Source organism: Suricata suricatta, chromosome 5 (genome assembly GCF_006229205.1).
Source record: "Suricata suricatta isolate VVHF042 chromosome 5, meerkat_22Aug2017_6uvM2_HiC, whole genome shotgun sequence".
Classification (NCBI taxonomy): Eukaryota; Metazoa; Chordata; class Mammalia; order Carnivora; family Herpestidae; genus Suricata; species Suricata suricatta.
Genome location: NC_043704.1, coordinates 92,591,626 through 92,615,627, shown reverse-complemented (window position 1 = coordinate 92,615,627; position 24,002 = coordinate 92,591,626). Strand labels below are relative to the sequence as shown.

General features: G+C 41.4%; 1 protein-coding gene across 6 annotated transcripts in view; it reads left to right on the top strand.

Annotated features, from left to right (window-relative positions):
* The window catches only part of FNDC3B (fibronectin type III domain containing 3B), a 351,431-nt gene that overhangs the window by 314,608 nt on the left and 12,821 nt on the right, over nt 1-24,002 (top strand). For all 6 annotated transcript variants that reach the window (XM_029939870.1, XM_029939867.1, XM_029939871.1 and 3 more), the window contains 3 exons: nt 6,118-6,330; nt 19,697-19,863; nt 22,335-22,462. In XM_029939870.1, the coding sequence (XP_029795730.1) occupies nt 6,118-6,330; nt 19,697-19,863; nt 22,335-22,462 (508 nt within the window). The remainder of the gene's footprint in view (nt 1-6,117; nt 6,331-19,696; nt 19,864-22,334; nt 22,463-24,002) is intronic.

Genomic DNA, 24,002 nt, shown 5'->3' with positions numbered 1-24,002 from the left:
GTGTGTGTGTGTGTGTGTGTGTGTGTGTGTGGCATTGCAGAAGGCTATGAACTTCTGAAGCAGGAATGTATTTAGCATCTAGAACCAGTAGATATTTTTAGTGGATTTTCAATCAAAAGCTGTGAAGAATTTGCTTCTGAATTGAATTTATTTGATCAGTATTATCAGTGTACTATTGGGTTTTGCAGACTCCTGGGCACTTGAGATTTTTCACATCAGCTTGGCCAAGACAGAGTTTCTCAAGTTTATCAAGAGAGATATTATCTCTCTTGAGAGAATATAATATAATTTATATTATTACTTCCCTAAGTTGGAAGGCAAAATTCCATTTCCCTTATATTTAATTTGCAGAGCTTAAGATTTCAGAAACTGATAAATTTCAAGATTAATGGGTTACTTCAGCTAAAGAGAAAACTTCTCAAGTTTGGATTTGGAGTAGACTTCAATTAATCTAATAACATCTGTTTTTTCGGAGGTGAATTCTTTGGAATTGTTCCTCAAGTCAGCCGTGATTTTGCTCATTAGTTCTTAGTGAGCTCTCCCTGGAATTAGAAAATTACTTTCATACACTGTAATTTTCAAAACAAACAGCAACTACCTCAGTCCTTGTTAGTTTTCCTCAGTCTCCTAGGCTCAAAGTATATAATATTTTTACCAGAGTGCAAAATGACATGGCCTCATTATTTTCTTAGGATTTTTTTTTCCAGTAATCTCAACACAAGCAATGTGTGGCTTGCACCTGTAACTGTGAGGTCTTGTGTCACATGCTCTACCGACTAAGCGAGCCAGGCGCCCGATGGCCTCATTTCATTTAATCAGTTCCTCGGTTGTATTTCAATTTGTAGTGTTATTTTATCATTAGAACTAAATGTTAGTTCAGTGCATCAGCTACATGGAAGAATGTTTTCCATGCATTTTTACTGAAACAAAATGTGTTTCAGTAAAAATGTAGGTAAGTCGATGTATTTTAAAATGTAAGTAGTTGACTTTGAGGCCAAAACTTGTTTAAAAAATGTGAAACCAAATTTATTGACTATCCTGGATGCCCACTTTATTGGCAAAAGGCTGTTGTTATTGAACTGAAAGTGTGATTTGAGTTAAAATTCCCTTTTGGTTGGATTAGAAAACATGTTTCCTTCAACTTATGCTAAGAGGGCATAGTATGCGACAATGCACAAAAGACCTTGAGCATAAAAAGATGAGGTTGCACTTAGATCTAAGCTGTATCTGCTATGGAGACCCGTGCCCATGGCCAAACCTAGCCAGGCCTCATTTCCTTCACTTATAAAATAGAGAAATTCCTACCTCATGGAGTCAGGCTAGAAATTAAGAGTACTATTGTACATATCAAATCTGCACCTAGAATGGCTGTCATTCAAGTTGAGTCATTTAACCTCTCTGAGTTTAGCTGCAGTATTCTTATCTCAAAAAGCTCCTCCAGAGCAGGGATCTGAGAGCCAGTTCTTGCTGGTGTGTATACTAACACTTCCATCTCTCTCTGAACTCAGTGTCTCCCCCTTGCCTTCTGAGGATGTTTTACAAAGAAGCCAATCATTCTAGGTGTTGCTGGTTCGTTGGTCATAATTTGGAGGAAGGAAAAACATAGACGGTGTCAGCAAATTACTCAAGTTCTAATGAGACCATGCATTTGCTGGGCCCTCCTCACGGATGCTCATATTTTCTTCACTATGAGAAAGGAAGGACAGCCTCAAAAGAAGTCGAAAGGATGGTAACTGCATAAATTAGCACCTTGCAGTTCACCAAAGTGCTTTTGGCCACCTTGAATCCTTTTCTAGCTGTATGGTGGAAAATAAAATATTTAAAAATAGACAATGCTTCCTATATACATTATCTTAACTACATAATCAACTTCACAAATGCAGCAAAGACTATACCTAATTTATAAATAAGGAAACTATTACTTAAAGGTGTTCAGTAATTTCCCTAAGGTCACACCAAAGTGATGAGCAGGATTCCCAAGAGACTTCACTGCTAAAAAGTACTTTGGTGGTGGCGGTTATGTGTGTAATTAAGGCTAAGATTATGTGTCTACCAAATATGTATCTGTAAAAGGCCAGAGAACCATAGAGCTTCAGATGTAAGGAACACAATACCTAAGAAAATATTATAGAAGCCTTGGGAAAAATAAGTGAATTTACAAAAGGAATCAAAGAGTAAATCTACATTATTTTTATATCTTGATATTTCTATTTTATAAACTCATTGTTAGTTCTTCTAAATAATTCAGACCTCCTGGCGTATTTTTTTCTTGAGCAGAATAACAATCTTAAGCAACCAATTACCTTACTTCCTATTGTTTATTAAAGTACCTAAGGGCTGTGTGGGCAGCACAGAGCGAAGCAGTAGGTTCACAGGAATGGAAGGTGCACTTGGCTCTGGAGGACATTGAACGCGCAGTTAGAAGAAAGGATCTTGAACTCTGGACTCTAAGAATACCTGTATCTATAATAAAAGGACGGAATGGCAGTCTGGAGACATTAATGTCCGGAAATTTGTTACACCATTGCAGAAAGACTGCAACTTAATGTCTGGCTTAATTTCCGTTTCCTAAAAAGGGAAAAATGGTAATAATTCCAACCACCTTTTAAAAAAGACTTTTCCTCTCCCGTTGCAGAAAAATTTCTTACTTTCCAATCATAGAAAAAAGAAAACAACTCTTGTATTAAAACCATAAGATTCATGTTGAGAGGTGAGAAAGAGTTTTTTTAATCTTGTGAAGATACATGGAGAGACTTGATACAGCCCCTCATATAATAGAATCTGGAAGAAGTCAGGTTATTTCTAATGGAATTCCTGCTGTACTTTATCAGAGATAAGTTTTGCTACATTCCAAACTATGAGGCGGATAGATACCTATCCAGTTTTGGGTGATTACGAATAGAGCTGCTATGAACATTTGTTAGCTAGTTTTATGTGAACATAAATTTAATTTTTCCAAAGAGCAGGAAGTAGGATTGCTGGGTCACATAAGTGTGTAAAGCTTTATAAAAAGTTTGATAGGAAAACTTTCCAGTGTGGCTGTACCATTATGCCCTCTCACTGGCAATATATGAGGGTTGCAGTGCTCTGTATCCTTGGCAACATAGTATTGACTACTTTATTTTAACATTTTAATAGGGATATAGTGGTATCTCACTGTAGTTACAATTCTCATTGTCCAGATAGCCGTGCTTTTCATATCCTCTCTAAGACTTCTTTCCTTAATTCTAGGTAACAAATACTGTTTGTTTTCTTCTGTTCTCTCCTTAAAAGTTTTATATTTTACATTTTATGTTTAGATCTATGATCCATTCTAAGTTTAGAATAAGAGAGAAGGTTTAGATTGAGTTTTGTTTCCCTGCTGATAACCAGTTGTTCCAACGCCATTTGTTAAAAAGACTATTCTTTCTCCATTGAGTTACTTTTGCACATTTGTCAGAGATCAATCATTCATGTTTGTGTAGATCTATTTCTGGAGTCTGTATTCTCTCATATTGATCTATGTGTCTGTCTCTTACCAGTACCACACTGTCTTGATTACTGTAGCTTTATAGTAAGTCCTAAGTCAAAATGTGTGATTTTTTTCAACTTTATTCTTGTTTTTCAATTTTGTGTTTGGCAATTTTAGTTCTTTTGCCTTTCCACATAACTTTTAGACTCAATTTCTCTAAATCTACTAAGAATCCTGCTGGAATTTTAATAGAATTACATTGTATCTATAAATCAATTTGGGGAGAATTGACATTTTTTTTCTGTGTAGACTTCCAGTTCATGAACACAGACTGTCTCTCTCTATTTAGATTTTCTTTAAAATTTTCAGCAGTCTTGTCACTGTGCCATTTTTTCTGTCACTGGCTGGGACTTCTTGTCCATGATGTTGAGTTGGAGTGTTGAAAGTAGACATCCTGGCACTGGCCCTAATCTTAGAAATTATTTAGTCTTTCACCATTAAGTATAACGTTACCTGTAGATATTTCTATAGATGCCCTTTTCAGATTGAGAAAGTTTCCTTCTATCCCTAGTATTTTGAGAATTTTTATGGCGAATAGAAGTTGGGTTTCATCAGGTGCTTTTTCTGTACCAATTCATATGAGCATGTGTTTTTTCTTCTTTAGGCTGTTAATATGAAGGAATTGTCTGACGACTGGGGAGTTAGAGAATGCAGAAAATAAAAAAAAAGAAGGGTGGAGTTTACCCATTCACTCTGAGCTTCCAGAGACCCCTTTCTTTGAACCAGGTTTCCCCTAGAGCCCTCAGTCCAGGCAGATGTCTGCCCTTGAATTTCAGGCTGCATTGAGTTCAGCTTGGGGGAGAATAGGAGGGGGGAAATGGCAAACACAGTGGTAAAGGAATTTAAAAAAATAGTAAATCCTTCACCAAATCCCCCAGCTACTATTTGCTTTTTTGGAGTTGATAAATAGCCATTCCTTTTATTTTCTCCAGGTTTATGGCTGCGTTCAGTGGGGGAGACAGGGTAAAGGGTAGAGCGCGCTTGCTTCCTCTCACCTGTAATCAATCTGAAGGGTTTTGTGTGTTTGCTTTTGCCTTGTCAAGAGCCTACAGGCATCTTGTTAGACTGACTTGCTGAATTATGTAATCTTTTTTTTTAACAGTTTATTTTCAAATCGGTTTCCATGTAACACCCAGTGCTTCTCCCCACAAGTGCCCCCCACTATGACCATCACCCCTTCCCTCCCTCCCCCTCCCTCTTCAGTCCATGGTTCATTTTCAGTATTCAGTAGTCTCTCATGATTTGTGTCCCTCACTCTCCCCAGCTCTCTATCCCCTTCCTCTCCCTATAGTCCATCTGAAGAATTAATGCTAATTGGAGATCCCAAAATGAATTTAGGTATTATAGTTCCTAAATAGTATCTTCTATGTAAGTGTAAGCAATAATTGCTATAAAGGAGAAGTACATGAAACTAAGTTATAAGAATGTTTTAAATTGATCAGTTTCCTAGGCATTTATCTCTGACTCTATTTTTCATTGTCATCTGCTTTGGAACACTGTTTCAAATGTGTTGACACTTTTGGAACTAGTGACCCCACACTGCTCAGTCAATTTGTTACAGTTCTTGTGTACCTAGCGAGGGGACCTGAGTGGAGGCACCAAGAGATGGAGAGACAGCCATGAGAGTGAGTGGTCTTCCAAGTGGGTGGAGCTGTGGAAATAGGTTATTGAGAACTGTCTACACCATACAGAAAAAGAGAAGAGGAACAGAGGGTGGTGGGGAGGTGGTGTGAGAACTTAGGTGTGGGAAACAGAGGAGAAAAACCTGAACCAGGGGTGTGCAGGCTGCCAGATGCCAGGAGGAAAGAAGCTTCCAGAACATGCCATCACCGCGAGAAGTGGTGTTGAGAATGAGGTGGGGCAGTGCCGTCCATGTGTTGTTCGAAGGCCTTGGAGAGCTGTTTCAGTCAACTAGGAAGGAAACAGAGGAATGAGAAAAATAGGAATAATAATAATAGGATATTATTTTATTTATTAATGTTAACTCTATTTGATTTTAAATCCATAGACCATGAGGACAGTGTAAAGGCATCTTTATTATTCATAATGCTGCACACTGCAACCATCCAGTTAGACTCAGAGACAGACATCTGAATGACAGCCCGTTATCGGCAGTGTCTACACACTTAGATGTGGTTCTGGACTAGCATAGACAGTTGGGCAAAGCTGGAGGCGTGCCTTGTTGAAGAGCTTCTGTCCTTTGTAAACACTGAAGGAAACTCCTTTGCTTTCCTGTTTCATTTCTTCTTTACAGCCCACTCACTTCCAGAACTGACTCTGAGGCAGCTAACATGTGGCTAGAACAAAATGCAATAGCGCAGCTTTAGGATGGCTTCCCCCGGACAATAGAAATTTTTTTTTTTTTAATTAAAGAACTAAGAGATATCTTACTAATATCTCTCTTTTTGCTGGGCTTTGGAAGGGGGAGTGAAATCTGTTTGTCCAAGCTGCCCTATTCTCTGTCTTGAATTATGCTGACTTGTTTTTCTTTATTCCATGAGACAGTTTTAGGGGCACATAAGAAATACTCCACACAGTGTCTGCTTCAAATGAGGAATTGCTGCATCTTCAGCCTACAATGTATGTACTTTTTTCCCTTTTCCCAGGATCAGAATTCAGGCCGTCAATGAAATTGGAGCTGGACCATTTAGTCAGTTCATTAGGGCGAAAACTCGGCCATTACCACCCTTGCCTCCGAGGCTCGAATGTGCTGCAGCCGGGCCCCAGAGCCTGAAGCTGAAGTGGGGAGATAGTAACACCAAGACCCACGCAGCCGATGACATGGTGTACACCCTGCAGCTGGAAGACAGAAACAAGAGGTGAGCTGGCGGTGCGGGTGCAGGGGACAGTTCTATGGCTCTGGCTCACAGAATGAATCCTTACATGCTCACTTGTCCTCTAATAAAACACGCTTCCTCCTCGGTGAAAAGTTTCCTATGTATCGGGGTCCTGCATTGTGTACTTCCAGTCTCCATTTGGAATTTTCTTAAACAAACATTCTGTAGATCCATATTTGCCTGCCTGTCATAATCTATGGGTTTGTTTTTTCTTTCATAAAGCCAGATAATGGAGAGAAACGATCTAAAAAGAAAATGGTCCCATGTACGTCCATGCTATGTTATAGCATCAGATTAGTCACAAGTGCAGAGGGAAATAAGACTCAGGAAGAGATGCTAGCTCTTTAAATATTCAGTAACCATCAGGACAAACATGTTTACCAATCTGAAATAGCTGTGGTGATGTACAGATGGGGATTATACTGTGTAACTGTGGGCAGTGCAGTATCAAATTAACCAGAGCAAACAAGAGATTCTTTATAAGACTCCACGCCCAGGAAATACTCTTGGCCACAGAAATCAAATCCAGCCTTTCACCTAGTATGCATTTAACCTAACTTCATTTCCTCTGCAAATGGTCGATCAGAAGGTGGGCCTCTGAACTGTATTTAGGAATAATTCAGATGCAGAGTAGAAGGTAATGATGACAGAATGTTCTGTTACCAGAAGTCCACATCAGAGAATCCGGGGAAGGAGGTGGGGGTGACCATAAATCCAAGACACAAGACACCCTGGTGGAACAGACTCATGCTGCTCCTTCCCTTTGGCCTGTCTGCTAAATAAAAAATCGTTTCTGTCCTTTGCACTTCATGCATTATAGCCTCCTGCTCCTTTAAGCAGGAAACTGTGGAAGGCACTGTCTGAGGTAGGCCTTCAGTGGAGACCAAGATCAAGGAAAACCAAGGCCCTGCCTCCAGGAGCATGGGATCAAGCCACAGATGCTCTCAGAACATTAGTACCATTGGAGAAAAATACCCTGGGAGGTTGGAGGAGGCAGAGACCATCAGGTTGCAAAGACCAGGAACAGCTTTTTGAAACAGGTGACATTTGAACTTGACTGAAGGACCTGTCAAACCCAGTAATTTGACCATAGAAGAACAAAAATGATTATCCTATTGGAAACTAGTCCTGGTATAGAAAACACAGAGAAAGCGAGGCTGTTTTGGTAGGTTCGTTAGGAATTAAATGCATACTCACTCATAGACAAGATCATTCGCCTTCTTGTGCTTTGTACCTTTGGATGGATTTTCACAGGTTCATTATTTTACTGGCGGGGGACTCCTTGACTGGAGAGGGCTGGCGAGAACAAGAATTATGGACTAACAGAAAACCTGATAAATATTTAAAGCTAGCATTTGGGGAAATTTGTAAACAAGCCTTTGCTTTTTCCCTGGGCTTCCGGCTTCCTTTGATGATAGAATCTTCATTAGAGACTATCTTCTAGTTGTATTGCTTTAGAAAAAGTGAAGTCCGGAAACACTGACATTGGTAGCAGAATTGGGAGAAGGGTGGGGGCTTCCTAACTCCTCGTGCAGTTTGCCTCTACTGTCACCTCCAGGAAGGTGAGGAGAGCGAAGGTTCTGCACCAGACCAGCTGGTGGCATGTGCCTGGGGTACTTCGTATGGAGAACTGTACAGATGCTCAGAACACAAGTCCATGAACACTGATCCAAATGAGTATGAGACGTTTTAGTATGCCAGACAGAAAACAGTGCAGAATCTAGTAATTAATTTATGCTATTCTGAAAAAGAAGGGGGGAAAAAAAGGAGGCCCAAAGTTAGCATTGTTAATCAATAAATGACTTGCCTAAATTTAAGTGGCAATTTAAGAAAACTTACCATTAGGAACAGTATTTTTCTTAATTTTATGATCCGGAGTCCAAATTTATCTTTTTTAAATTAGATTTGTCGGTGCTCTCAGAAAATTATTAAAGTGATGGGAGTGTAGAGCATAATAAATTCTCATTCTATTTGTGGAATAATTTTCCTGTGATTAAATGGGATGAAACTTGGCCTAATTTGAGTTTGAGGATGACCTTCCTCAGTGTCCTGAAACTGAGCTCTTGTATCGATTGGCCCCTCAAATCCAAGCCTTTATTTAACTTTGGATCTTGACTCCTGAGGACTGGGGATAAATCATCTGACCAGGATACATTATGATTCCTGTGATTAGCATAGTTTTTGTCAATTCTGGTCTCCTTGTGGTTCTTTAGGACTTGGACCTGGCTTGTCCAGTGAAAGTACCTTCTTTCAGGGACCAGCTTTTCCTTAAACTTGTTGCCAGAGTGATTTCTAGTTGGAACTTTTGGGAAAAGTATATGTATTCCTTAATGGATGCATGGATTTCATTAGCCACTAATGAGTTCTTATTATGGATGTCGTAAAAATATTGTGTGTCCTGCTTATGGCTAAGGTGAAAGCTAGAGATAGACTTAACTGTGGTTTTAGTTTTCTTTACTCACCAGCCATTGTGGGCATTGGAAAAGAGAGCTGGTGATGTGAGTCGAACAATTGTCCTAGTCAGCTATGAAAATAATGGTATTCTTAAAACATTTTGCAACAGGGGGCACGTGGGTGGCTCAGTCAGTTAAGTGTCTGACTCTTGATTTCATCTCAGGACATGATCTCACAGTTCACGGGATTGAGCCCCATGTCAGGCTCTGCTCTGGCAGCACTGAGTCTGCTTGGGATTCTCTCTCTCTCTCGCTCTCTTTCTTCTCGCTCTCTTTCTTCTCTCTCTCTCTCTCTCTCTCTCTCTCTGTCCCTACCCCACTCCTACACACAGGTGCACACATGCATAAACTCTTTCAAAATTAATAGATACACATTAAAAATTTATTTTGCAACAAAAGCACAATGAAAATTATTAACTCTGTGCTTGGCAACTGTAAAATTAAAGAGTTGCCTCGACTTGACTGCTAAACTGTTGGTGTTTCTTTTTCTCCTCCTCCATAAAACAGAGGCTAAACTAGAAGATCGAACACAGGGTTCCTTCCCACCTTGTTCACCTTAAAGCACTGAATATTTGTAGATCATTTGTGATCTAGAGCCATTACTAAAGGGTGTCTCAGCATGCTCTTTTTTCTTCACATTCTAGTCTCTGCTTTTGACAAAATAATAAGAAAGATACTAACTTTTTTAAAGAGTAACCACTTAATGCCTCAAACCCTTAAGGTTTTACATCTACAATGTGCTGGTTTGTTATATTTGTTTATATACCCCTCAGTCAAAAAATCTGAAATGAGCCAGAGATATCCAAATATAATGTTGAGCCAAAAGTATATTACCAAACTTCCCAAAGCCCACTTCTATTTAGTAAGCACCTACAAAGCACCAAGCATTGAGAGCTTTCTCTGGTAGGTGTTTTTTGTTTTTTGTTTTTTTTAGTGTTTGTTTATTTTGAGAGTGTGAGCAATCAGAAGGGTGGGCAGAGAGAGAGGGAGAGAGAGAATCCAAAGCAGACAGGCTTCACGCTCAATGTAGAGCTCGATGCTGGTCTTGATCTCGCGACTGTGAGATCATGACCTGAGCTGAAATTGAGTCAAACGTTTAAACAACTAAGCCACCCAGGCACCACCTCTCTACCTTATTTAGTTTTTTAACAAAAAACTATTCTCTATTATGCCTATTGGATGTCTACCAAAGACTTCCACCATCAAGATGAAAAAAAAAAAGATTGCTTTTGATAAGTGGACTTGATTTTAACTTATGATTGTTGTGATTTCAACTTATGATTATAAGCTTAAAATTAAATGATCAGAGAACACTTCTTAGAGAAGATAACAGGTTGAGCAAGGCTTAAAGGGGTCCTGATCTTATAATCTTATGCAAAAGGGCCTTCAGTTAGAGATGAGGGATGCCGACTCAGGATTGGGTGGAAACCAAGGATACAACCTCCAAGCACAGAAATGTGCCCTGGGTTTTTCTCCAACTATAAGTGTCTTTTCCTATTCTGTTCTTTTACACATGGCTTTTTTTTTTTTAATGTTTGGGGCTATTTCATGTAAATAAAAGGGATCCTTAAATGGCACCTTGCTCAAGTCCTTGTCTCAAGGTGAGTCAAACTAAAATTCATCTGGCTCACCTGGACTTGCTACATTGACTGTTCTTCCCCTTGAAAGGGAGATTTGTTTTCCATGTGTTCAAGTTTTTGACTCACAAGTCCCCCTTTCCAAGGGCACTGACTACATATTTATGCAGCAGCTTCAAAACTGAAAAGACTTAAGTTTATCCCTAATAGATTATAATCACTCAATCACTGTTTTTTCCCCCTTGAATTACTATAATGTGCTAAGTCTTTCGAGGTATGTGGCTACCTATAAGGAACTTATCTGCTGAGAAAATAAGTTAATGGTAAACAACGAGCTGACAGCACAAGAGATTTTGTTTTCAACAGAAAAGCACAAATTATATTAGTTTGGCCGTCGAGTGATTAAGTCTATTATTCTTAGCAAATCAGGCCCAGAGGATCTGAATGTCTTTGGTTCCTGTGTATGCAAGAAAAATATACACCCAAAGTAAACATTTTCATAATGCTGCATTAACCTAATACAGGGATTAGAATAACAAGATCAGCTCATGCATTTTAAGATTGTAAAGCTGTACTGATGATTTTGAAGACACATCTGTCTGTGTTACTGAAATGAAGCATTATGTTACCCTAACAGAATTTGAGTCGATGCTGATTCTTGTCCTGACCCTCATGGGTCCATGTTCCTGATAATTGTACACAGCACCGAGGCGAGAGGAACTTAAGTTCCAGGAATGCATTTATGGCTAATCTGTTGTTCAGGTTTAGTCAGATAGCCAGTGTATTTTAAAGCCGATGTATTTCCGCCAAAAGGGGGATGGGGGAAAGGGCTCTAATAGAGTGGGTCATTACCAGTTGCTTTCCATTTAACTCAGCCCTTAAGCCCGTGACACTTTTTCCTACAGCAGGCAAAATTGGAGGGCTTTGTTAATGTGTTCAGTATGACTGACTTTTGCTGTTAGAGAGGGACAGAAAATCATCTCCATAATGAAACTCTGAAAAAATACACATTAGGCAACTAATAAAAGTCGCTGGGATATATGAACACTACGGGAGAAATGAACTTTCTTAACGTATGCCTATTATAGAGCAAATCTCTGCTTCTGCGTCTCAAAGCATATTGCTGAATTACATAGATATAAGGCGACTAGCTCAGGGCCCACACAGACCCCTGGCATTAGTTTCCTTTGCTTCTCTGGAATAGTCCTGGTACACATGATCGCTCTTGTTGGATAGATGACACTTTTATTTATCTTCAGTCACCAGAAGGCAATTGTGGTTCTCCACGAGGGTGTCAAATCTCTGTTTGTAAATCCCAGATCTGTTACTGAGTTTCTAGATGGTTACAGGCATATCCCTCACCTTCTTTTTGCCTTAGTTTCTCCCTTTACAAATTGGAACTAATGATGCCTGTCTCCAGTCCCTGACTAATGGGGAAAAAACATTCTCATGTCTCAGAAAAGCATTAAAATTAAGCCTAAAAAATAGAGTACTGTTGGCTTAGTCAGTTTCAGGCTGAAATGTAAGTATGGGAAGAGGTAGGTGATGGTAAATGAACCACTGGAGATCTTAATTGCACCATAAGTAAAAAAATTCAGATTACACTGTTTTTTTCTATTTGGAAATAGAATTATCTATCTAAACATTAATAAGTAGAATGGAATGAGGTAGTAGTTTTCTCAGCATTGTTTCCTAAATCAGGTCACATCGAGACAAGCCCATTAAAGTAGAGGTAGACAGACAGACATCTGGAGTATCCTTGAAGGTGAGATTCCCTGCAAAGAAAGTAGAATGGCTGTTTCAAAGGTCTCAGGTGATCTTCATCTCCTTTTTAGCAGATCAATAACAAAGTTCAGTGTGAACAACAAAAATTGAAAAAAGGAATTTTATTCTACGTAGAGTTTCATCGATAGGTATATTGATATTTTACTTCTTAGAAAAGGAGCATAAAATGAAGCCTAACTAAAAAGACTGCAGCTAGAGCACCCACAAGCCGATAGGCACATATGCCGCTGAGAACATGCGGGAAGGAAAGTAACCGCTTGCACATTGGTCTTTCAGAAATCCTTGATACTTGAGTGCTTCGTCTGCAAACAAAAACTCTCACTAATATCAAAACCAGTTTAGGAAATGCACCTTCCCTACCTCAGATGTCCCCACATGATGCCATCTGCTTCCATCTGCTTCTGCATAGGCATAACAGGACTCGGTGTTCTTGGTAGAATGAGGACACACACTATCTGTTCCTGTTTTGAACATTCTCCATTCCTAAACATGATTTCAGTAATGTAGGAGATTTCTCTCTCTCACATACACACATACACAGTCCATGCAGCCCAGGGAAATTAAGAGAAAATGAAGGCAATGACATGTCATTGTTAAGGAATATAGCCATCCTGAGCTTACTAACGGCTGTTGATTTGTGATACTGTAGGACAGGTTTCGAAATGGGCAGCCTTTAGTTGACTAGAGGCCATTGTAGGTCAGCGGAGTAATCATTTTGAGGATTTAATATTAACAGACTACTGTTGACCTGCATTGGACCTCAGGATTATAAGGTAGCAACAAGGTAGCAAACACAAAAACCTTAGTGTTATCATATTTTATACTGCAAATTTAAGTTATGAGGCATCCAGGACATTCTTGGATTTTTTTTTTTGAAGCAAAACATTTAAGGAAATTGAGTTTAAAATTAAATGCTTTATATATCATCCATTTACTCTAAAATTATTTAAAATAAACATTCAAAGATGTGACATGTCTAAATTCTTCCCTCAGTAGCCCTTCCATGTAAAAAGGTCCTCTTCACCTTGTGTTGACGCCTAGATTGCTGAGGTTAAAAGGACAGCCTTCCCCTAGACCTTCTTGGAAACATCCAGAATCTGATGTTTTGCCTTCCTAGTATGTAATTAATAAAAAATCATAGAATTTACTTGTTCCTCTCATTTAGATCACGTAAAAATCCCTGCTGGGTGAACAAGACATTATTATTCCAAGGGTCTGGAAACTCAGGCTGGCGAATTATCAACTTGTCCAAGTTCATAGTGAAGGCAACAGACTATGCATTGTGGCCAAGGTCTTTGTACATCTTTGTGCCAACCATGGAGTACTCGGACAGGCCAGCAGGATAAGCAGAATCATTTTGTATTCACAGATAGGTAGAACATTTTCATAAATCAGTGTTAAAAAGGCAACATTAAAACCCATGTGTGCTCGTTACCACAGAAGTGTTTAGTTTCAAGGCATCACAGTCCACGCCGAAGCAAGTTGGAGGCAGAGCCATAGAGATTCCATTTAGACTGTAAACTTTCAGTGACCCACCCAATCTTTTGCCTTGTTTATGTTTCTTTCCCAAGTAAACATTTTTAGTACAAGAGAGCATTTCTTCCCATGTTTCCTTTCGCTAAGTAAAAATGCCCAAATTCCCATTAATGAGCAGCACTGATGGGCCCCACTGCTCCTGCCCTCATCTGTTGTCAGCAACAGTTCTTGGCCTGGGTTCACCGGGCCAGGGTGGATGGTATTCACGCATGCTGCTTTCCCTCTGGCTCAGGAAAGCCTAAGGGGGTGTAAGTAAGGGGTACCATTTGGGAGACATTCTCCAGCCTTCTCCAACATTGAGAAACAAGGTAAATCATTCATAAGCTTTGGCATTTTGTGACTAGTAACGTTCGTATTAGTATTAGCACAAGTGCTGGGCATTTTATAATGAGTTCTCCCTGCATTATTCCATTTGATTCTCACAACAACCTTGGGAAGGGGGGGGTAATAGAGAAGGGAATAGCTTATCTGGCTATAAAGCCCTTGATCACTCACCAGGCTCTTGAACCTAAACTCAACCTCAAGTCTGCGGACTGCAAAGAGTGTTATTAGCCACTATACCTTCAGCTCCTGAGCCAGGAGGGCAGCTCCATGAGGGTTTCCACACCTGTGCTCTTACTGAGTCTTCAAAGGAGTCTGCGGTCATGGGGCTGGTGCCGCCAAAGGTACATGGCCATGAGCAACAGGATTGAGCCTTGAGTAGAAGACTCCTCAGGGCAATACCAGTATGGGTACATGGCTCCAGGAAGACTTTTAAGGAGCTATGATTCCACAGGGATCCTTGTGGCTACATATGCTTCAGCCTGAATTGATACTAAAACTACTCAGTGATTTTACTGAGCATGTACTATGTTCCAGGAACCATACCACATGTTATACATGTTTCATTGTGTTTCTGTAGCAGCGTTCATGTAATAATAATAGCAGTAGAGTGAACATTTCATGTTTAAGTCCTTAGTCACCAAAGTAGATTAACTTACTTGGGGGGAGAGCTGTGTGTCTAATATAAGCCATTGGCAGATGCAGTGGAACATCACAAATTCAGATGGACCTGTCCTTGCTGGGACATGAGCCAGTAATAGGTTCAGTAACCTGGAACGAGGCCTATGTGGCAGGAGTTGAGAGACCTACTGTCCTCAGGGCACCTTAGCCTGACTTGGACACCATGTGTTGAACTCTTACTGGGTGCTGGATTCCATGCTGAGCTTTGTACCCACATTTCTGCATTTGATGCTTAAAACAACCTAAGAGGCAGAGACTGTCTCTGTTTTGCAGATGGGAGAAACTGATGTGTAGCAGGGGGTGTGGCTGGACAGAAAAAGGCAGAGCTGAGGTTTGCATCCAGCCTTCCTGGGTCCAAGCCCCTGTGCTCCACCACTGCCCACCAACAATGCAGGGAGTGGGGAAGGGTGAGGGGACAAGCGGAGGGTGGTCCGGTCTTCACTGGCAGCACAGACTCTCCACACAGCGCATCGCTTATTGCATGGGCCACTCTCCCACCCTCAGAAAATCAAAGGATTGGGGTGTTGGTGAGAGGGTTTTTTTGACCATCTGTTGATTATGTAGGCACCCGAGGTGCTCCAGATCCTCCGCATTCACGGTTGATTTTTATTCCCCGTTCCAGGGATCTCCCTTTCCCCCAGGCTTGGGGCAGTAGTGTGGACCAGGGCCACCAAGACAACGGACGTCTGTCGTCCTCTAACAGTGACTCTTGTGCTACATGAACACAGGTGGAGCCTAAACACTGACACTGGATGGTCTAAATATAAGAGACGGGGGAAAGGATCAGAAAAACCGGAGGGCTGCTGTCCCTCTCTTTTCATGGCAAAGACATGCCCTAAGTGCCAAATCCTTGGTCGCATTGAAATATGTAGCTGTCAGTCATTGTGTCTTAAGACCCATCGCATATATTTAATTCTATCACCAAAGGCGTCTGGCTGACTTAATGAACCTTAAAATGAGCGTGGTTTAATACAAAGATTTAGGAAAGAAAAAAATTGAGTCAGTCTTTGTAAAACATGTATTTGATGAATACTTTTAATCTCTCCCCGGGTGGTTCTGGCCACAGGGTGTTAACCCACGGAGCCTGCTAGAGAGGCCACCATGGAACTGGCATAAATCATTGGCTCCAGAAAAAAAGAGTCTCTCCTCTCCCACCTCTTTGAATGATGGGAAAGAATTACAGCATTGCGGTAAAAGAGGGACTCCATTCTTTTTGTGTTGGCTTGTGTGTGCTTGTTGTTTTGCCGTGGCTGGCCTTTGTTTGAAACAGAAGCTACTATCAGCATATGCAGAAAGAAATTCAGGGCCAGTGGCATTTATTTAAGACCTCCTCTGTGTAGGGACTGGGGTCATCAAACTGAATCCCACCCAGATCGTGAGCGAGGTATTCTTGCACACACTTTGCGAGGGGCCCCAGCGCAGAGGGTCAGCCGAAGCCCCAAAGCAGATGCCTGGCTTGCAGCCGCTCACCACACAGCCAACTTTCAACCCAGGAGAAAAGAAACAACCTCTGTATCAGATGTAGATGGTCTTTCAGAAGGAAGAGTGGCATTTCATTGTTAAAAATCCTGCGTTGTAAAATAGTGGTGATTAACAGCTACTGAGTGGTTATTACAGGTCAGGACTGGTCTAAACACTTTGGTTAACCTACTTAAGCCTGATGACAGTTCTCTCAGGGGGTTCTAGCATTACAGGAAAACACTGAGGCATCAAGAGGCCAAGTAAGTTGCTGGTGGCTTGTAGTCTGGACTCCACAAGCCGTACCTGTTCTGTTCGTGGAACTCACATCAACCAAGAGCGTACCAGGCCCCCAGGTGGGGGGAGAAGCAGCGTGCAACCAGTGTTGCCCCTAAAGTCTTCCAAATCAAAACTCTCGAAGCCTTTGGGGATTAGACTCCAAGTGCCCAACTGGCTGTTAACATAAGGTCCTATTTTCAGAAACCTCAAATGGAGAACTGAGATTTTGTGAAGCAGTTTTGGTTTTTGACTGACAAACTGACTTCCATGCACCATTTAACTAGAATCTGTTTACTGCTGCATATACTAAATTTCTTTGTTAAAATGTAAAATAATCTGGAATTAAGACTATGTGTAAATGAGTTTGTATTATAAAAAGGATTAATTAATGCCCAATCTTTCCACTCCCTTCACCCCACTCTCTCACACTTGCACTTCTTCTGCTCTACCTCACTTGTGCTTTAAGAAGAAGGATGGTATGGGAAACCTTTAAAGTGAGAAATGTATGAACTTTTAAGTAGTTTGCAGACTTGCTGTCTCTGTCTCTTAATGGCTCCCTGTGGCTCTCAGTTACCCAACAGAAGGAGCCATGTGGGGAGAAGTCCTCAGGAGAGGGTGACCCACCTGTCTTCATTGATCAGCTCCTTCTGACCTTGGACCTGTGTGTCCACCTTAGGACACAGGCCCCTAGAACTACGGGTCATACCTCTTTTTCTCTAAGTGCACCAATTATGTAACCTAGGAATTAGCCCCATATTATCCCCATCTATTTTTATGATTCCCATACACATTTTGAGAACAAAATTTCCCCCAGAATTTCTTCCCATACCTTTTCAAAGGGGAGGGAAGTCAGACAAGGGCAGCAAGCAAGTCTTGATTTATTACTGCCAGAAGAGACAGAGGGCTACATACTACATTCAAGGACCAAACACATGCTTATTCTAGAAAACACTGGAGGGAGAAGGAACTACTCCTTTCCCTCCTGCACCTGCCTAATGGCACCCTCACTGAATCCAAGGGGAGTAAACTTGAACCTGAAATCCTCTGGGCAAGAGCCTCCTTCAGAACTTTCAGGGCCACTCTGGCTTTTTTCTAAAAGCAAAGCAAACGCAGCCTTTCTTCTTTTCTAAGTAACACTATCCCCAGACTTAAAGCAGTGCTCTAATGGTGAAATTGTAAATTTCATGACTAGCACCTATTTCCATGATGTCTTCTACAAATTGGGATGCAATTTAAAAAAATTAAAATGCAGTAGTAAAAGCGCAAAACAGTAAATTAAAGGGGGGGGGGAACAGTCCAGAAGCAGATTTTGATGTATTTGAAAATTGATGTGTATGCTCTTAGCCCAATTTAGATTACACTATCAAATTAGAGCTGTGAGTCTCCTTCAGTATGTTCCTCGGGGGCTGTGAGTGCTACTGCCCACAGAGATGTAGTGACCTTATTATCAAAGGCAAACCGTCTCCTTAAAGCAGGACGTGGCAGGGAGCCGTACCGTTGCTAGTAAACCTCCCCAAATTATTTTAAAAACCAGGCTTTATTGCAAGCTTGTAATGAAGGTGTAACACTTTTACTCCTTAAACCATGACTCCCGTTTAGTGGTATAACTGAGGCCAATTATTCTGCTTAGAGATTCGGGCCCAGGTGAGGCTGAGTTAATGAATAGCTGTTTGCCTCTAGCATTAGCCTGGGTATCTTCATTAAGGTGGTAATGTGTCAAGAGCACTACATAGGTTGCCATGGTATTTGTGGGTTTCAGCGTGGACTCTGGCTTTCCCTGAAATTGAAAACGTTCAACCCTCAGTAAAAGGTGCTTCCTTACACAGTAAAGCAGAAGGAACATTCAATGGTGAAATGACTAGGGCTTGGGAACTCAATTGCAAAGGCTGATGGACGCTGGGTGTTTTAAAATAAGGATGGACTCTGACGTTTTCTGGGAAAACTGTTTAAGCTCTAGAACTATCCAGAGGGACTATGCTCTAGCACGGGGAGCGGCTGACCACATACACAGAACCACAGGATTAGGTCTTATTCATCTTTGAATCCACAGAGCCTGGCACACAGCAGATGGTCAAGAAATGTTTGCTAAATGAATTCATAAATTCTGCCTTCCCCTTGAGCCAAATGGGCCTAAGAGTCAAAACATTTTAAATTGTGATTCTATCTGACCGACTTCCAACAGTATCTGAAGACAGCAGATTGTCCTCAGATTCTGGGTCAAAGCATCAGAAACTGGGAGAACCATGAGCCTGTGTAGCAACAAGGTTGTGTGTTGGATTAACTCATGCAGTGGTTCCCAAAATGTTCCTGAACCGACAGGCTTCAAATCTGGAATCTACGGAAATTCTGCTTAATTTGGGGGAAGTTATTTCCAAAATTTTACATTTAACTATAAAGAAGACAAATAATGATAGTATGTAGTAGTTCAAGGTAATCCCATTTCATTGTAAAAATATAGATGTTTCAAGACCCTGGGGGGAAAATACTTGAAAGTATAAGGCCTTATTTTTTTAAAAAAAATGTTTAATGTTTATTTTTGAGAGAGAGAGAGAGAGAGAGAGAGAGACAGAATCTGCACTTGAGAGAGAGAGAGAGAGAGAGAGAGAGAGAGAGAGAGAGACAGAATCTGCACTTGATCTTAGCCAAAAGGCTGAGAAGTGGTGAGAGACAGAGAATCTGAAGCAGGCTCCAAGCTCTGAGCTGTTAGCACAGAGCCTAATGCAGGGTTCAAACTCGTGAACCATGAGGTCCCATGACCTGAGCTGAAGTCAGACACTTAACCAACTGAGCCACCCAGACGCTCCAAAGGCCTTATTTTTTATCTTTATGCTTTCTATGTTTATGTCTCTTGGGAATAATGATTGGCAGAGTACAAAATAGTCCTGGTTCAGACAGGAGAAGGTCCAGTTCCCCTGTGCTGTTTTTCTGTTACTTTGATTAACCTGAGCCAAGTATTTTTTCTTCTCCTTTTATACTGTTTTCTGTAAGATCTGTAATCACAAATGTCTTCTTACTACTTTGGGAAAGGGGCTTTGAGAGCTCTTGCAAAGATAAAGGTTAAAATTTAAGGAATTTCCTAGCTGAACCTCATTTCTCTGGAAAAATCTGGGTAAAGAGGACATCATACTTCTCAGGTGCCCAGTTAACATTAACTCCATTGCCTACATATAGTATATAGTAGAAGGTAAGTTAACAGTGATGATTTCTTGTTCCCCAATAAAAGTTCAGGTGGCTAACGGTCTCTGCTCCCTCTTCTAGGTTTATTTCCATCTACAGAGGACCCAGCCACACCTATAAAGTCCAGAGACTGACGGAATTCACATGCTACTCCTTCAGAATCCAGGCGGCGAGTGAGGCTGGGGAAGGGCCCTTCTCAGAAACCTACACTTTCAGCACAACCAAGAGCGTCCCCCCCACCATCAAAGGTCTGTAGGCAGTGAGTTTCCAGCAGGCTCTTCTGTGAGAGTAAGGAGATGTTGGAGCTGGAGTAGGAGGCTCGCTTCTGACCTTAAATGTACTCTTCTAATATTTCTCATATCATCAACAACATAGAATCAAAACAAGTTTTCTAAAGAGAAGGCTGGGGAATGGCTTCTCTGGGGCAAGTGGGGGATGAGGGGGGCTACTGTTAAGGCGGTATCAGTGTTTACTGCAAATAACATAGTAGCCTCATCCCCATGGGGTGGACAAAGCAAAGGAGCATACCCGAGTGGCGCACCGTGGGTTAGAAATGAGGATGGCTCCCTGGTGTTGGTAGCACTTGTGACTGTTTGTCACGGAGGGTGTGGCAGTCTCCCTTCCCGGAGACTGGCAGGGGGAGCAGAGGTTGGCCTCCATCTTCAGATGACTGTGGTACCCGGAGGCTGGAGACATCAACCTGTCCCCTGCCACAGTCCTCACTGTGCAGAGGTGCCTTTGGAAAGGTGCAGCAGTGGCCTGATTTCACCGACCTGGGCATTTGTCTTGAGGTTTGCCAGTGACTAGCTTACTCTGTCCCTTCACGGGCACAGGGGGTGAGCAAAAGCCACTGCTCAGGCTCCCCTCCACCGGGTGTGGCGAGCCCTCCTCTCCCATTGCAGCCACAGAGTTCTGCCTTACGCACAGCTGACTTGCAAGAGGGGCAGCCCTTTCACCCAGCCCCCACACGACTCCTAAGCCTCGCCCTTCCTTCCCCAACAGTGATCCTTGTGGAGGTCCGTGCTGCCTTGGTGACAGTGGGCAGCACTGGTGGCTTTATCCAGCTGCTGCCCAAAATGACCTGAGGCCGCTGGACAGACGGGCAGCTTAACTGAACCAGGTTTTACGTGGGTCAAGTGAGCCACTATGTTGTTCAGGTGACTAGGGGGATGAGCATGACCTGTGACAAAATGTCTTTTATGTATGTGGCCCCAGGAGCAAGGCCATTTGATTCATTGCTTCCTCATGGAGGAGCTGTGTCGGCTACCACCAGCGTAGGGTCCGTTACTGGGGGTCAGAGACCTCAGGGCCTGGGTCAAGCCTGGCTTGGATTCTGTGACGGTTTCCTATAGCTCTTTCAAGAGTCCTTTATGGTAGCCATGGGTCCTTCCCCATGGCTCCCCTGCTCCTCAGCGGTCTAAAAGTTCTCTGACAATGGCTTTGTCACGTGACTAAGAAACTAGTATAAATGGATGTACCCAAGCAAGGCCTTGCTGGGTCACGTGGGTAGTAAGCATGTTTTCTGTTAGCTGTAACAGAAGAGATTCCAGAACACACAAGGGCTGGTAGATTTGTTGTGACAAGGAAGGTTTGCCGCCTTTATCAGCTAGCAGGTGTCATGGGTCTGACACTAACTTTGCCTCTCAAACTGTGGGTTAGTGGAGATTGATTTTTGTGGACAATAGAATACTAAATGGATAGCACTGGAATTTCATGGTACATTTTCTACAGAAGGACAGTCTCCTCACACTGCCACACGGTCAGATCCTCTTCCTCTTCAGTTCAGGAAATTGTTTTCTTAGCTGGAGGACTGTTTATTTTGCCATAAATTAATTGGAGTTTTAGCCAACTAATTGCATTTAAGAAAGCCTTTATTTTTCTGAAACAGTATTGTACAGAATTGCAAATAGAAACAACTGCCTCTAAAGAATTAGTTTCGTGTAATTACAAATTAAAGAATAAGGGCATTCAGAGAGGATTTACGTGTTCTAGTTACAAAGTAGAAAAATAACAGTAAATTAAGATGTAGAGGTATAGTATAAGCTATGAAAAAATAATTTAAAATTCTGTAACATTTTATGTGCTTTACTACAAATGAATATAATTTTCCTTTAACCAGAATTATGAGTCCAATAGGTGAGAAATGAACTAAGATATACATATATAAATATGAGATCACTTGCTTTTTACAGGCTTTCTCTCAATGCTGACCCTTCTCTGGGACGTAAGCTCACGTATCACCTGCTCCTCAAACCTGCCTTAGACTCTCACACAGATGAGCGTCTCTCTCCCCTGGGACTCCCTCACATTTTGTTTCTCTTCATATCTGTCTCATACCTTGCTCTCCCTTTCCCTCAACGAGGTCTTAATTCCCTAGAAAGCAGGGGTTACAGTCCCTGTTTTTGAATTCTCCGAAGTGCCCAGCTCAGAGCCTAATCCTACAACGTGCTCAATAGCTATTTGAAAAAAAGAACAAAAATGCAGTCCAGACTAAGCAGTTTTTAATAGGACAGTGAGCAAAGGATTTTTCATCAATAGCTTGCTAGTCACGGAGTCTCTCTCCTGTGTAAAGGGTGCCCTGCAGGTCTCATAGAAGGTTGGCCAGTGAACTCCCCTCTCAGCAGACCCTGAGCGCTCTCCTGCTCCAATATTACCAAAATGTTGACTGTTGCTGTGATTTTGTGGATTCTGAGCTTGGCTTTGTGGATCTGTATTTCAGCACCTCGAGTAACACAGTTGGAAGGAAATTCATGTGAAATTTTATGGGAGACGGTACCACCAATGAAAGGTGACCCTGTCAACTACATTCTGCAGGTATTGGTCGGAAGAGAATCTGAGTACAAACAGGTAAGAACCAGCGCGTAGGGCACACATGCGGCCTATCGGTCTAAGCCTCCACCTCTTGCCGCGAAGGACTCAGTGACTGGTGAGCTGTGTTTTTCTTACAGTCAGTCATAGAAACTGCCTACTGTGTGCCTGTTCATACAAGCCCTGTGTGGAGGCATTCAATTTTCAGTTCTCAAGCATGACCTTACAGAGAATATTAAATTCTGCATTTGTATTTGATATGGGCAGTGATGTTGCATACAGATTTTGATATGTGTCAATGAAAACCAAAGTGCCAATGGCTTTACTATAGAGGGAGAGTAGTTTCAACCTAACTACTGAAGCCTGTGTCCTGTCTTTTTGATAGATACATATTAGAACAGAAGGATAAAGTACATGACTTATCAGCTTTTGAGGCCTGTGATTCAGCACTTGAGGTCACTGTTTGTCACCCTTAAATGTGCAGTCACCTGGGAATCTGTTAAAATGTAAATCCAGATTCAGTAGTCTGGGGGAGGTTCAAGTGCCCACGTGATGCTGGTCCATGAACCATAACTTGAGTTAGCAAGGTTATTACAGATCACCTGATAAACCCCTGCAAGAGAGATGTAATTGGAACATAACCAGATAACGAATGTGGTTTTATTACTTTTCATAATGATCCTTCATTCTTCCAAAACTACAGATTATCAATCACTGGCTATGAAAAGATTCAGATACTCCATAGGTTTCTGTAATGTTTCCAGGAACTTAATAACTATTTTTGTGAAATCAGGATATGATCCCATTACCCTGAGGAAAGGTGAAGTCCATTCCTTACCAGAACTTTTAATGGAGGAGGCTTACATGTATATCAGATTTAGAAGCTTAATGATGAATGTCACCTGTCTTCTGAAACCCTGGCCTAATTTGTAAAGACCTCTCTATTCAGTTCTTGAGGCTCCAGATACACAAAACAGGTAGAAAGTAATTTGATTCAGAGCGTTCGTTAAATTGCTGGCTAATATTCCTTATAGAATAATGAAGAATACTTGCAAATGTGTAAGATGATCAAAGAAAATTTTGGTACGCTTCGAGGACTTTGTTCATATGAAGAATCAGATAAAAGTATGAATTGTTTCAGCCACATTTTGCAAAAAACTATTTTTAACTATGGCATTTACTAATAAGTATGGATTAACCTCAGTGGATGATGTAATCAAAGTTTCCATTATTCCTCTTTAAGAGCAAAACACCAAAATAAGAGAGGGAGGGAGGAAAACACTGTTGTATCATCTCCCTTTCAATCTCCATCTATACAGCATATCCCATTTCAGAGAAGATAATTTTCTGTTTGTTTGAGCTCACCAGATGGATAGGATTGGTTGCAGGGTCTCAGCTCAAATAGAGGGCAGAGGGTTTTTCCCACTGGATTTAGTCACCTTAACTCCGGCAGCACCATTCTGTTCCATAGCACTGAAAGATGAAAGGATACCAAATATCATAGCCTATCCTTTAACACTTAAGAATGATTTGTTTCCCAGCTGTACCTTCATTGCATGTTTGTCATTGTTATTTTAAA